This window comes from Lactuca saligna, chromosome 9 (genome assembly GCF_052625555.1).
Source record: "Lactuca saligna cultivar CGN05327 chromosome 9, ASM5262555v1, whole genome shotgun sequence".
Classification (NCBI taxonomy): Eukaryota; Viridiplantae; Streptophyta; class Magnoliopsida; order Asterales; family Asteraceae; genus Lactuca; species Lactuca saligna.
The window spans coordinates 190,276,371-190,292,461 of NC_136425.1; the positions used below are offsets into that span (position 1 = coordinate 190,276,371).

The 16,091-nt window shown below is 32.1% G+C and overlaps 1 protein-coding gene across 1 annotated transcript; it reads right to left on the reverse strand.

Moving 5' to 3' along the window:
- Positions 1-420: 420 nt before the first annotated feature.
- LOC145015806 (phosphatidylinositol 4-phosphate 5-kinase 7-like) lies at positions 421-15,891 on the reverse strand. Its single transcript, XM_078974283.1, has 9 exons — positions 15,595-15,891; positions 13,619-14,635; positions 12,648-12,815; positions 8,943-9,108; positions 4,037-4,147; positions 3,286-3,473; positions 2,708-2,865; positions 2,460-2,628; positions 421-922 (listed from the first exon to the last, which is right to left on the reverse strand). Exons 2-9 carry the CDS (start codon positions 14,632-14,634, stop codon positions 643-645), a joined length of 2,256 nt encoding a protein of 751 aa, XP_078830409.1. The 5' UTR covers position 14,635; positions 15,595-15,891; the 3' UTR covers positions 421-642.
- Between the last annotated feature and the right edge of the window lie 200 nt (positions 15,892-16,091).

A 16,091-nucleotide genomic window follows, 5' to 3' on the forward strand; every position in this document is an offset into this window, starting at 1 on the left:
TGATGTGTTATATCTGTTACTCTGATAAACTCACTAAGCTTTGTCTTATAGTTGTGGATTTAAGTTTTTTTGGTAATTCTGAGGATCGGGGAAAGACAAAGGCATGACTGTACATAGTCGTCAACATCATCAACATTTTGTGATTTCATGTTGTTATGATACTCTAAGCTTTGTCTTATAGTTGTGAATTTTAACTTAATTAAAAACCAAAAATTTTATTGTGAGATTTGGATACACATTTCCCCAAGAAATAATGCAATAAGCCCAAGTCTTTCATAACAAATCGGTATGCCAAATCTTGTTTCAAAGACTCTATACAATTATGATCGAAACTTGTAATAATCATGTCATCAGTATATAAGGAAATAAGGATCCAACCAGCACTCTTAAGTCTAACAAATAACGTCGAATCATGATTACTAGGATAAAAACCAAGAGAAGTAATTACCGTGGAAAATTTCTCAACCCAAGCACGAGGGGCTTGTTTGAGACAAAAAAAAATATCTCAAGTGTTACATTGTAAATATAAATGATTACTAAAATGAAAACCAAGCGAAGTAATTACCCTAACTGTATTTTGCCTCTATTGTTCAAAAGTTTACAAATATCTCAAGTGTTACATTATAAATATAAATATTTAATTCAATTATTAGAAGGGAAAACTTTCTCTAGAAATTTGAAGAAGCGGTTAGAGTAAAATTTAGGTGGAGCAACAGATATTGACATAGGGTCATGGAGTACAGATTTATATGCATGTTCTATTTTCTTTCTTGTGTTGTATTCCTGAAGTATATCAATTATACCGAGATAAAGAACAACGTCGTAGACCTCAAAAAGTTCGACTTCTGTGGAACCGGAAATGTCATGAGAAACCTTATGGTTTGCTTGAGCCGGCATGTTCACACCTAATTGCACCCGTAACCTAAAAATGTTTTTATAGATATTAGGTAAAATTTAAGGTACTAGATGAAATTTATGTATATGCATGGCATCTCATGCCATGCCATGACAATACATATATAACATAGCATAATACAGTATGGAATGATATGGCACAATATAACATAACATAACATAACATGACAAATTGCTTATTTCGTTGTTCAATGGACTGAGACGAAGATAAGGTCCGACCCAAAGGATAGGGTAAGTTGGGAGACCATCTTAAGTGACTTTGAGTTTAGGGTCCAATTTAGGATTTATTTCTCTAGATATAATACAAACAATTTAATAAAAAAAAAGATTTTGATGTAGTGTAGTTAGAAATGTTACTTGTCTAACTTTTAGAGTCTGGTGTGCTCAATTACGCCAATAGTTAAGTGAGAAATTTATTTATATATACTTTTATTTCTCAAGATGTATAATTCTTTTGAAGCTTGTGTGGTTGAGACAATACCTTGAAATTGATTCTTCCAAGTTCGATACTTAGGTAGTTTATGTTTTGCCTTCTATATTAGATTCAAAATCATTCTTAAACAAAATATTTCATCTAAACCAAAATCTAATACTAGCATTTTTTTCCTTAGAACTAAAATATATTTGGACCAACCGTCACCAGACAAATGCAAATGGAAAAAAAATTTCACTATGTTGTCCCACCCAATAAGGTGGTGCATGTTGAAATGCAGACTTGTTGTTCATGACTTCTTGTGTGTGTAAAAGGTATAAATGTTCACTTCTTCCATATAATTAGATATAATATCCCTAAAAAGACACATGTCCCAAAAATAACCTCAACATTAACGACAACAAATTTAAAATATAACCCTTTAAATCCAAATTATGGATGATCGTGATTTTTGACCAAAAGGTCATGGTTAAAGTCACTGGAAAAACACCATATTCTTAAGGCCTATACACCTTAATAAACTAGATGTGCCCTATTTATCTAGAATTTTGACCTAAATATTCCATTGATAATACTATCTCCGTACATTTTTATTCTTATAGGCAAAAGGGTCATTTATATAATAATTAAGAGTTGATATTATTTTATGTAGTACTTTTATGGTAGTATCAAGCATACATTAATCAAAGCTGGAATGAAGCATTTGGATTAAATAAAAAAATCGTGTTTTTTTAATAATTAGGGATGGTATCATAAAATCCTTAAAAATATGATTCATTCTTTGATGAAATGTAATGAAATATATGTACTTGTCAATTTACTTTTAATATAAAATATTCAATAAGGTTAATATCATAAATAGGAAACAATGTATTTGTTTTTTTTTACAAAAAAAATAATAAAACAAAAAAAAAATATTCTAAAGATTTGTAAAGGCTAATAAAGTATTTTTTTTCTTTTCACAAAATACCATTAAATCAATGTTTTTGTCTTGATTTATGAAATTAACTTTATTTACGCGTCTAATTTGAATAATGGAATGTTAAATATTATTCATGAGTATAAAATTTATATTTATTTTTAAAAACCAAACAAAGAGTAGATTGAATACCTTCCAGTACCGGGAAGAAGGACATCAACTTCCTTGTCCCCTACCGAAAATGCTTTCAAAGTACTTCCTCTACTATGCGGACCTGGTGCGGTGTTTACAGAATCTGGTTCATGAGTCACTAGGAGAAGTCCCGTTGGTTGAATTGTACGATCCACACGAAAAATTGCTCCTAAAACAAGCAAAAGAGAAATTTAAATTGTTATATAATTTATAATATAAATAAAATAGAAATAGAGATAGAAATTTACCATCATCAGTAGTATTCTGAGGCCTGTTGAATGCATAAGCATCTGGTGGTTCTAACATACTCTTCAAATGTTCAGGAGCTCTAAAATGCAATCCCAATAGAAGACTATAATCTATAATTTGTTGAGATTCTAGAAACATGCAGTCCAGATTAATTTGTCTGTAGAAATGGGACACTAGTGAAATACTAAAACTTATCAATGTAAAAGGAAGTGCTAAATGCAAGAAGTATCAATCCACTTTTACTCATTTGTGTACTTTATCATACCACTTTCATTTCTTTACATTATAGCATCATACTTTGAAAAATCTACCCAATTATAGCATTTTGCGTTTAGAACATTATACTCTGAAGTTTTAGCCAACTATAAAAGATTGTATATTTATGTAGATCTTTCAAATTGCAATGTTGTATTAGGAAAAAATGAAACCAGGATGTTGTAATAAACAAATGTGTTAAAGTACATTTTTATATTATCATTAAACTAGAAATATAGTTGATGATACGTCAAACTTAAGTTTGAGTGGATGAAAAACGGAAGATATAATCATCAAATGACAAGAGGAGAATATTACTTACGTGAAAAGTGCATCACGGAGTGACTTGTCCATATGGAATTTATAAGTAAGATCAAGGTCTTTCAGTGTGGTGGCCTCTATAATATTATATGTATTTGTATTTCTTCCATAGTATGAACCCTTCAAATCATAATGACGGTGTATCCTCAAATCAGTGTAAAACATGTTTCCCATGACCACAAATTGTACCTAAAGTTGAGTTTAACAAAACAATAATGAGGATGTATACTAAGTGGGTGTGTTGTTTAAACAATGATTTGGAAGAAACATAATTTTTCCAATGAATTGGAATTTGAAAAAATTATAATCACTTACATGCATGGTTGGTAGGAGATGGGATGGAATTCAATGATTATATATATATATATATATATATATATATATATATATATATATATATATATATATATATATATATATATATATATATATTACATTTTCATTTGCATTCAAATTTATTTTTATTTATCGTACCATAAAATTATTTTTTATTATATAATGAAGGCATTTTGGTCTTTTAATAAAAATGAAAAATGAAGGTGAATTCCTACCACCCTTGGTAATAAAGAATAACAAAATCTATTAAACATGAAATTTCATTGATTTCGAAATAACTGAATTTTGTCCATTAATTTGGAAACCAAATACATCATGGAAAGGAATCTCATATTCCAATGTTTTGGAATTCCATCAGCATCTGCAAACCAAACATGCACATGGAAACTAGAATAAGCAGAAAACATGTTAGATACCTTCTTGCCACCTCTTGGTGTTATCTCGTGGATGCCATAAAATTTAGTAATCATGGTATTATCGTGTGCTTGTACATGATTGTAATAGCTAGGAAGCATCTTGAGTAAAACCTACAAAATATGAAAATAGAATATCAAATTTCTAATTTTAATTCGGAAACAAAGTTGCATAATGATGATGCAGTGTGATATATAGAGTAAAGAAAGATTAATAAATTATAAATGTAATAAAATAAGAAAATCAGTAATTCAATTGGGAATTACCTATGAAGATAAAATTGAGGTAGAAATCAGACATTGTTAGCTCAGCTAAAAAATCACTAGTTCGAGTTAGTTACCAAGAATGACATTTTAGTAACTTCAATTATGACTATGTATATTACTTAAATAGGTATGTTGAAACTACTTTTATTTTGCAAGTATATTTATGTAATGATAAATCTTTTTGATAAAGTTCTTAATTGAGAAAACAAAATGTAAAAATATTAGAACTTATTTATCTAGTAGAGAAATTCTGACTTAAATATTAAATGATAGTTTTTAATAGAGAAAATTACATGTATGGTCCATGTGGTTTGGGGTAATTTATGTGGTTTACAAAATGTATTGTAAGGAAAGCATGTTTTATGATGTGAAAGGAAACATAGAAGAAAAAAGTTTTGAGTTACGTATTCATAGAAATATGAAATACATTGCATAAATAAGGAACTTATGCAAAGGATGTTACTATTATTGAAATGACACTTAATTATCATATGAGTAAAGGACATAAGGTCTTAAGATGTAGGAAATATTTAATAGGTTTTGCATGGCATGATTATGTCAAATATTAAGGTTTATTGTCTAATTGGACAATAAATGAAACATGCATGCTATTATGGGTAAAAGGATTGAACTTATAATGTGCACGTAAAGGTTTGAGTGCATTTTGAAAATATATGGAAATGATTATGAGTCAATTAACTTGATTGCGATAGAAATATGTAATGATATATCACAAATGTTGTACGTACAAAAGAAGAGGCCAAACGTACCAAGAAGACTGTAATGTGTGTTTCATCAAATAAAGTTGTACATGGAGTCTTAATTTATACTATATCCTATCTCGCTAATCTAGGAAACTATATAAACATGGAAATTATACACATTGATGTACTCCTAATTTTTAGTAGTGATTAGCTAAATTACTCTTAATTTACAAATATGTGTGTGTTTTGCATCTAGACAAAAATATGATATATCTAGATCTTGTGAAAGTTTCGAATGCTAGCCCTTACTTTTCTTATTGTAATAGGTAAAATAATTTAGGATTTGCAATTGGGTTGGGTTCGGCTTGACGGTTCAAAATACATCAACCCAACCTAACCCAACCCACATAACACATTTAATTATACAGGTTTGTGGGATAGAGCGATGAGCACCAGTGGGATGATAGAGCATAGGTGTACCAATGGTTCGCGATTGCAACTGGAGATGGTACTAGTGGTTGAGCTCTCACGACATTGAGGTAGTAATGTAAGGATGAGAGTAGTTTGTTATCTTTTTGAGTAACAAGGAGTCAAGGATTGGGTTTCTGACTAAGTAGGGCATGCCGCACTCGTAAGTCATAATTCATAAAAAATATTTTTTTTAAATATATATATATATATATATATATATATATATATATATATATATATATATATATATATATATATATCACCTCTATAAATTATGCTATATGAGCATATATATTTGTACCTTATAAGTAGGAAGACATGGTATTACAATCGTGAATTACTATCATCTGCTTACAGTCAATGCTTGATTTTTTAACCACTACACTTTATATAAATTAAACTACAAGAAGTATGAATTACATAATACAATAAAGAGAGTTGTTAGCCCATGAGTCCCATAATAAATCCCTATCACATTTAGCTCTAACCTTAAGTCATAAAAATCTCAAAGTTTTGACCTTATAAGCTAGAGTAGACAAACTCTTCAATTTTCTATTTAAAATCATATCATTCATATCTGTCCATATGGTCCATATTAGCGCCTTTGAAATCGCTTTAAGAATATCTTGAGATATGTTGTCCACACTATAAGTTGAGTTTATCCCTAGGAAGGTGTCAAATGCGTCGTTCAAGATAAGGTCATTGCACCAATTGAGCAGGATCTCACGAATCTCCTTAGTTGTGGAATAGCTCTTGGAAACATGTCTCTTGTTCTACACAAATAATTACAAAATAGACACATGGTGATTGGAATGATTACCCCCTGTGTGCGAGGTTAAATCTAGTGAACAATCTACGGAGTCTCAAACGCCAAATTAAGATATTTATTTTTCAGGAACCACCTTAGACCGTATGGTAGTTAAGTTAGTGCACTCCAACAAATGATTGTCAACTTCCTTTCTTAAATAAGAAACATTGAAATATCCTCTCCCATTGAGAATCCAACACTAACTACTTGTTATTGAGTTACCCTGATGTCAATAATTTTATAAAAGAGGTTAAGTAACTCTATATTTGACATCTCCATGACTATATTGATCTTATTGATTCGTGCTCTAACATTGATTCTATTACAACTTGAAATTGACACTCCCAACCCTACATGTTCTCTATAAATGCATCTAAAAACTTTTTCCTAATTGTATAGGTGGTATCCTTAAAATGCAACCACCATTTTCTTAAAGGATCTAGACTGAAAGCTCTTAAGCTTCGAATTCCCAAACTGCCAAGATCTTTGAATTTCATCGTTTTGTCCCACGTAATCCAAGTGATGATTTTGCTAACTCTAGTAGTACCCCAAAGGAACCTATTATAGATACTTTCAAGCTTCACAATGACTTTTTTATAGACTTTATATATCGAGAAAAGGTACGTCCCGAGGCTTGCTAGAATACACCTAACAAGCGTCAGGCATCCACCAATTTAAAGGGTTCTCACTTTCCTTCTTGAAAGTTTTTTTTGTTGAATTTATGAATAAGGGGAATCCACATGGACACTTTACTCGACTTTCCTCTTGCTATCATGCCAAGATAAGTAAACGATCGTTCACTTTCAAGACACTTTAACCACCTAGCCATAGAAGAGACCTTGCTTGAGGGGACACCAATACCTAATAACTTGCTTTTGAGAAGTATATTTGTACCACGAAAGTAGGAAAACATGGTCAATTCAATAATAATTAGGAGAACATAATATCTTCATCCTTGACCAAGCTATTCTGGTCATAAGATATCCACTCATGTAGATTTGATTGAGGATGCTAATATATGGAAGTTAATTATAAATGGTTCAACTAATAAGATTTTGAAAGTGTTTTTTGGAGATGAGTTTCAAACAAAGGACCTACTCATGTGAAGTATTTTTTAGGGATTGAGGTCTCTCGCACTCAGAATGGAAGTTTCATGTCTCAATGAAACTATTGTTTTGAAGTATTTAATGACTCAAACTTGATTGATGCAAAAACTTATGATTCTCATATTGAATCGAATATGAAAATGAAAGCAGATGACGGAGATCCAATTGAAAACTAAAAATATATATAGAAGAATTATTGGGAGGTTCAATTTTCTTAGGATTAATCGGCCAATAATTCTTTTCTAATGAGTGTGTGAGACATTTTATGTCATCACCAAGGACATGGGACATTGTCACTCACATCATAAAGTATCTAAAGGGTACTCGAGGGTGTGGCATATTGTATCAGAATCATAGAATCTTGGTCATTATATGGTAGTAGGGTTTACAGATGTTAACTATAATGGTGACCCTAGAACTTGATAATCAAGTATCAGGTATTGTGTCTCTGATAGAGGAAATCTTGTTTCATGGAAGAGTAAAAAACAAATTTTAGTTTTATTTTTGAGTGTAGATCTAAATATAGAGCTAGGACATAGACAACTTATGAGCTCATATGGTTGCATACTCTACTTGAAAGGATCAAGTTTTCTCAATCAAAACCAATGAATCTTTGGTGTGATAACGATGCCTCCATTTATATCACCAAAAATCAAGTATTTCATGATAGAGCCAAACACATAGAAGTAGATCATCATTTCTCTCAAAAGTTAGATTGGAAGGATTACAACTTCCCATGTTCACAAAAGTCTTACTTAGGAGTAGAGTTATTTACATTTATACTAAGTTGGCATGATCAATATCTATGCTTCATCTTGAGGGGGAATGTCGAAGTGTATATAGCAGTCAGTGCTATTAGGCTAGGGAGCTTATATGGTTTAGTTGTAGTTGTATTCTCTTGTAAGTAGATATTTGTGTATTCTTTCCTTGTATGATCACGTATCCACAATTATTGTCAATATTTTTTGTCTTTGATTACACATAGGTTTTTATGCATTTATTTATATTGAAGAACATGTTAAGAAACTCTTAATATCTTCTATTATTTGAACCTAAGATTATAAGACTATATGTAGATGAGACTAACTCAAATTTAATAAATGAACAATACCTAATCCCATAAAATTAGGATATGAGAGGTTAGATGTAGATATTCTTACCTCTAATTGGGGGTGGAGAGTCTACTTCCATAGAAGAACTCCAACGAGAATAAAAGAATAACAAACTAATAAGTACTAAGATAAAGATACAACAAACAACATGGAAATAAGTCACAAAGTATCATACAAATATAAATGCAAATAGAAGCCTACAACAATAGAGCAGAAAGTATTATGATGGCATATATAAATATGAGAAATAAAGGAATAGAACAAGAAGTAACAAGTAAATACAAGCAAATAATCAAAAGGTAGAAGGAAGGATGACTATGCATACGAATAATTTACTAAGATGCTCATGCATAACACGAAGTCGGGAATATAAAATTATGATATATAAGATGTTGAATAGAATTCAGAAAGAGCTAAAAGATTGTATTTATAGAGTCAAACCTTGAGCTCGGATTTTCGTAATGTTTTAATCACAAATCTGTCATCATGAGAGCGATAAAAAAGGCTTCCACTTTTCCCTGGAGAAGAAAGCTCTATTAAACCATCATCCCCACATATTGACATCATATAATCTGCAGCATCTAATTTGAATAGTTCCCTCAAATTCCTGAAAAATGACTCCATCCAGATGTATTAAGACAATATGAGTATCAATATAACATACATGATAGTATTTCATATAAAATTTTGGTACATACAAAGTGCACATGAAATGTAGTGATAGCATATCCATGAAATGTTAGCCATGCATTCTTTAATGGATCAATACTAAATTGCACATGATCATCTATATAAATACATCATAACATGCATAATTATTTCCTTATTCATGTATTTGGAACAATCCATCACTCATACACCTTTTGTGACTAATGTATCATGCTCTCTTCTCCTATCAAACTATGTAGCCAAATTTGTTAGTAGTTTGATTATGGGATAAATGAGTTATGATCCTAGCTAAATAAATATATGACGAAATTCTAATAATTTGTACATTGGTTATTAGATCTATATGTCACAATCACCACCATATCCAACAAAAGGTTCTCTTGGCCTCTCATTTTACTAGTTAAGTAGACATAAACATACAAATTTCTTTGGGTCAAAAATTTTCACAAATATTCATACCATCTTGTCTACATTACATGTATAAGGAATTTGAGAAATCTTTAGTGTTAGATTATATACATACCGAGAATGTGATGATGTTATTGCTAACATCCTTTTGAAACTATAATGGTTGTACAACCAGGTTATGTAATGTAAGATATGATCAATCCCCAGACCAAGTATACATATAATGGTTCCCAAATGATAACACTTTCCCCAAGATAGAAAACCACGCCACTAGTGCGATGATTGTCCATGACGTCGCCTCTAAGATCATTATCTAAAATACCCACAAGTTCTTTGGTCCTTTGTGTTGCTAAGTATCAGATTCATATCCATAGGATAAATCATTAGGTTGCAATCTTTAATTCCAAACTCTTCAAAATTCCCCATAGCATAAGTTGATCGTTTTTTTACACTCCAACATAATTGACAAACCTTTTTTATTTAGGTATAGATGTCTCGATCATACGAACACCTTTTTAACATAATACTCTATAAGTTTTATCCAATAGAATATAGTGCATGCATCCAATGCTTGATGTAACCCATAAAGAGCTTTAGAAATTTTGTAAACTTTATATTTCATTCCATTAACAATAAAACCTTTAGGTTGCGATATGCACTCTTTTGCATTTAGATCACTATTTAGAAATTTGGTCTTTGTGTCTAAATGGTCTATATCCTAAGTCCATTAGACCATTAATGCAAGAATAAGTTGGATTATATAGGTTCGAACTAACGATGTGAATATTTTCTCAAAATCGATACCTTGTTTTTGCAAGGAACCCCGTGCAATGAGACAAGTCGTATACTTGGTGATTGTTCATAAGGCTTCATTTTTATCCTTAAATACTCAATCTAATCAGGTTTTTGACTAGAATAGATTAACAAGCTTCGAAGTGTGATTCCTTTGAATTGCATGAAGTTCGGTTTTTTCTCCATTCTTCATTAGTTGATTTTTTTTTTAATATAAAGGTTGTTCGAAGTCAATAAGAAGCAATTCTCCATGTCTAAAATCAGCAGATCCACTCTTCCATAGATACCGGTCAACGTATGGTAACTAATTATTGGTCAATGTATGATAACCAACTAGTCCAGGCCGGCTAGAAGAGGTTATCAATTCAACAGAAAATGGGTTTTTAGGATTTTTTTATACGAACGGATGTTGCATTTTTAGAGGCTGTTTTGGGTTGAATTTGGTATTGTTTTGGAGCTTTTTTGATCCCAAGTGGTGAGTTTTCGGGTTTGTTTTGGGATGAAAACACAGTTATTGTTTCGCCATGAAAACGATGTTGCAGGGTTGTTTTGTGTGAAAACAAAGTTGTTTCAGGGTTATTCGGGATTGAAAACAAGGTTATTTTGGGGTTGGTTTGGTACTAACGTCTTGTTCTCGAGTTCTACTTACACCCTGTTCGCGAGTTCAACTTAACGAGAGAAAGGAAATGAATTGGGTGGAAATGAGAAGAAAATAAAAAAAATTGGTGTTTCCAAGTTTCATTAAACGAGGGAAGTGGAAGAAAGTGGATGGAAATGGGATGATCACTTTTCCTCCTAACTTTCCTTCCGATTTGAGAGGATTTGGAAAGAAAGAACAAAATGATTCATTTTTCCTTCCACTTCTCTCCAACTCGGCAACACAAAAAAAAAATTGTTTTCATTTCCTTTCTCTTCTTTTCTCTCACGACTTTCTGTTCTCTTTTCTTCTTTTCTTTTGTTAAACTCGGGAACTAGGCGTTAAGGAGGGATATGGAGGGAAAGTGAGGGATGTCAAAAGAAAATCATGTTCCCGAGTTTAATTAATGGAAACAAAGTAAGAGGAAGGAAACTCTTTAAGTTTTATTTTCTTTTTGGTCCTAAACCGGAAACACCAAAACATAAATTTTTCCTTCAGCTACCTATTTTCTTTGCTTTTCCTTTATTGAGTTTAAAAAAAAACTCCGAAACAAGGCATAAAGGGCTACTGTGACACCATAATTTTTGGCTAATAAAACAACCCATGTTTCCGTCCAAATCCATCTTTGTTTTTCATCAAACATCGTGTATCATCTTACCCGTACCTTCTTTTGTGGTTAGAAAAACCGATGTCCTTTTGTACTTCTTCAGCCCTAAGATAGATCATCTTCCCACTTCGATCACCCAACTTCTTTTGACGCAAACCTAAGATTTTAATATTTGTGAAACAACCAAAAACATTGAAGAAATGAAATTTTGGCTTCTGACCGGTCAAAGCCTCGTGCGATGTGACATTGGGAAGATCCATGTTGGGTAGGTTAGGTTATGTTAATGGGTCCCATGTTAATTAGTAACTAGATTTATTTTGTTGTTGAATTGATCATATGTGACCAAGTTGGAAGGAGAATAATGGAGCATAGTAGCACCTTCATAGGAAGCACATGCACCTAGTATTTACGTTTGTTTTGTAGTCTATAAATAGGTTATACTTTGCAAGTGGGTTTAAGTGAAGGGCTGATCTGCAAGTGGGATTACCTACATCTTCAAAGCCCATGCCACAAAATTAGACTTTGTAAGGATCGGGTAATTTAGGGTGGCACTCCCTTATTCTCCAATCCTTTGTGCTTCTCCATCTGCCTTCGAACATTTGATCCTGCCATTGTTGTTTTTGGCATATACTTGGACATACACAAAACAGAGCTCTAATACTACGTGTTGGATTAAACTGATTGTAATATATTGCGTTTTATTATATAGGTTATGTAAATAAATCAAAGGCTTTGCTGAGAACTACTGTCGAGAGATCTAAGAGAGAAAGATATATTATAATTTTTAAAGGCCAAACTACTTCTACTGTCGAGAGATCTTAGAGAAAGATATAGTATACTTTTTAAATGCCAAAAGTACTTCTATTGAATTGAATAATGGGAAAACTCGTTAACATAGATAATAGTAATGACAATACTTAATTAATATACGATATATGTGCTTAAAACTGATTGTCAAGGTCGCGACTACTTAGATTTATAGGGGATGATTAAGGAAGAAGAAAAGAGAAACAAACACCAGCTAAATAGATACCTGAAGACCATAAAAGAATAGTCTTTCCAATAGAAATCAACTGAATTATGTGGAGGTGTCGATTGTGAGCCTTTCCTAGGGAAATAAACCCTTATCCTTGCTTGTTCTCCAAAATCTGAATATCTCACTTCACGCATAGTAAGCGGTGTAATTTTGCCAACAGTGTACCTATAATCAAGTCATGTACACAAAACATGAGTTTGGAATCAACAAGAATGTAGAGCTACATTATAAAATCAAATGTTAAACCAAGGGGAACGAACTCTCTTGTACACAACAAGGAGAAAGAAAAGCAACTTGACACAAGATTTTCATGTTATATCTCATTCAACGTTAACAAGCAAAAAGCAACAGTCATATAAGGTTTAAATGAGATTTAAGAAAACTGACCACTACCCCACAAAAAACAACTAAAATAAAACTGCTACCCACTACCTTGAAGACAAGGTACGTAAAATAAACAAGGGGTAAAACTGTAAAGAAGGAAATATGCATGGCAAACTCATGCATGACTTAAGTGATATGTATACGGTGTTGCAAGTCGAAATGAAATTGAGCTGAAACTGAGAAGAAATGAACTGGAACATAAATTAAGTAGAGTGAATGGAATAATCAAAAAAAAAGTTGTACTACAAATTTTCAGATGATAATTGGTTTGAAAAATAGATATAAACATTTGCTTCTATATTATAAGATAGTCACATACAGATCAATGTTAAAAAAAAACGGCCAAATTAATACCTAGCTAGACATAAGGAATCATTTTCTTGTACATCACACGTGGTGGGGCAATAATTTGTTTTTTGCAACTGTGCACATGGATTGGGGTCGATCATGGGCAAGAGACAAATGGACCCAAAGCTAGATTTAGATGGGTCATAGGGGGGTAGGGGGTAGGTTCAATACTAGTAAATATTGAACATGAAAATTAATATCAGACAAAAGTCAGATTTAGAGTATTCATTATTTACCTGATTCCTAGTTGCAGATTAAGCATCATATAGTTGCTCTTACGGGATTCAAAAATATCCAAAGTTGACTTCCTTTTCATTTCCTCCATAAGAAATATTCGTTGTTGTTCCTTTTTGCTTAAAACCTTCGCATTATTTTTAGTTCTTTCTTTCACCAAAACTCCTTGTATGTATTCCCTTTCCCAAACTACATTGCTACTATTATAATCATCTACACTTTCACCTTCATCAAGGTTATGAGATAATAACTCGGTACTATTTAACGCAGAGGACTCCATAGAAGAAACTCCAACAGAAATTTTCTTGTTTGATATTCGACCCATGTCTCTAAATAATCCTTTAATAGGTTTCTTTATAGATATACTCCGAACTATACTATGAGGTTTTGAAGCTTTCTTTTTTCCTAATCTTCCAGAAGATGAACTCCTAATACTTATTGCAGGATAAAACATACCCAATCCATCCTTGAGGCCATTCGTCCATGTCCCAAAATAATAATTACCATCTACAAACCTATAAACCCCTGTCCCATGCCTATCCCCTTTTAACCAATTACCATCAAACAAATCACCATTCAGCCATTTCATCACCCCTCTACCACACATCAATCCACCTTTCCAACTTCCCATATACATGTCGCCATTACACCAAGTGTATTTACCACTTCCTTCATGAACACCCTCTCTCCATGAACCATCGTAAACATCTGAATTACTATATTGCTTTCTTCCAAACCCATGTTGAATGTTCAACCTCCATGACCCTATGTATGTTGACCCATCTGGATTTGTCAATGTGCCAAAACCATGTAAGTAGCCTCCATAGAAATTACCTTCATAACTTGCTCCAGATGACCAAGTGATCTTTCCATTACCAGCCATTTTTCCTTCTTCCCAACAACCCTCGTAAACTGTTCCGTTTTTCCATTTGTATGTACCTCTGCCATGTGGGATCATTCCCTTGACATTACCAGAGTAGACATCTTCTTCTTTTAGAACAATCTCCATATTACTCATCCTGAAACAATGAGTAATACACATAAGAAGAACATCGTCGGGTTTTCAAAACAAAATTAATTTCGCATTTAAGAACGCATGCAAATTGTAATTAATCTTTGACTTTTGTTCTACTTACGTGAAACGTGAAAGTTATAAGCTTTGACTTTTTAAGAATGCATGCAAGTTGTTATGCAAAAATGTATGAAGGATGCAATTATTTTGAAGACTTGCAAAGAGCCCCATGAATTTGAAAACCATCGTTGTTTTTTTATTATATACTCCATCTTATACCATATGTTAATTAATCTTTGACTTTTGATGTTTTGCACATACAAAGAGGACAACGAATACTACGACTTTAATTACTTCAATTGTTTCTTTGGCATAAAGTAAGATCTGAGAGACACTTTATTTGATTTTTGTATGAAAAGTAAATTTTCTCTGACACCTTAAACAGTACTTGCAAAATTATATGTGACCTCTTAACTTGAAGATCTCAGTAAATACTAAATCATTTAATCATGATATGAACATAGCAATTCCAATAATTAAAAAAGACTTTTGACTTCTCAAGGCACATATATATATAGCATCAAAATTAATTACGTAGGTCTAGTTACTGTGTTAATAGTACAAATAGATATTGTATTATATTCATATTAAGAAGAAATAAGCTTCACATTACTATCTATCAAACATCCCAATGACAAAAGTGATACTGTATACATCCAACGAATGAGTTTGACCATTCGACAGCCCACCTTAGCAGTGTCACTGTAGTATCAATACCAAAATTCATAAATGCAGTCGCTATGAACTTGATAACTACGATCATTACATAATCGAAGATAATTTTGCTAAAACTGATGTTAGCATTCATGATGCACAAGTTTTAGCACGAACTTGAACATCAAAAACTTGTCGTGAACTCAACAAAAGAAAAGGACAAATGCACACCAATGAAATTGAAGTACTCACCTGTTAAATCAATTCAAATCCAAAAGAAAAAAGACATTTCTAATTGATTGGTTGGATCTTGGAACTCCACGACTGGATTTACACTCCAGAAATTCTGCCTTTGGGGAGCTTTGGTACCACAGAGGCTTTTAGAAGAAAAAGATTGGGCAGAGAGAGCAATAATGTTTGAGGGGAATAATAAAGTAAATGCATCACAAGCATGCAAAAATAGTGTGGCAAATATGTGTGTGTCTAGACCTCTGGGGAAGAACGACCGTTGGATGGCTTTAGATGCGAGATGAACGGTTTGAGATGTTTCCCAGGTCCTTTTTGCCGACTATAATGCCGACGCAAGGCATATATATATGGTGAGATGTAATTGAAGTTTTGAAGATTCTCAATTTTTTTTTCAAATAAATTAATATAAATGTTTAATAGAAGAATTACGTAGTTAACAAGTATCACTTGTATTTAAAAAATCTATATTTGGTAAGCAATTATGACTTGGTATAACGTTA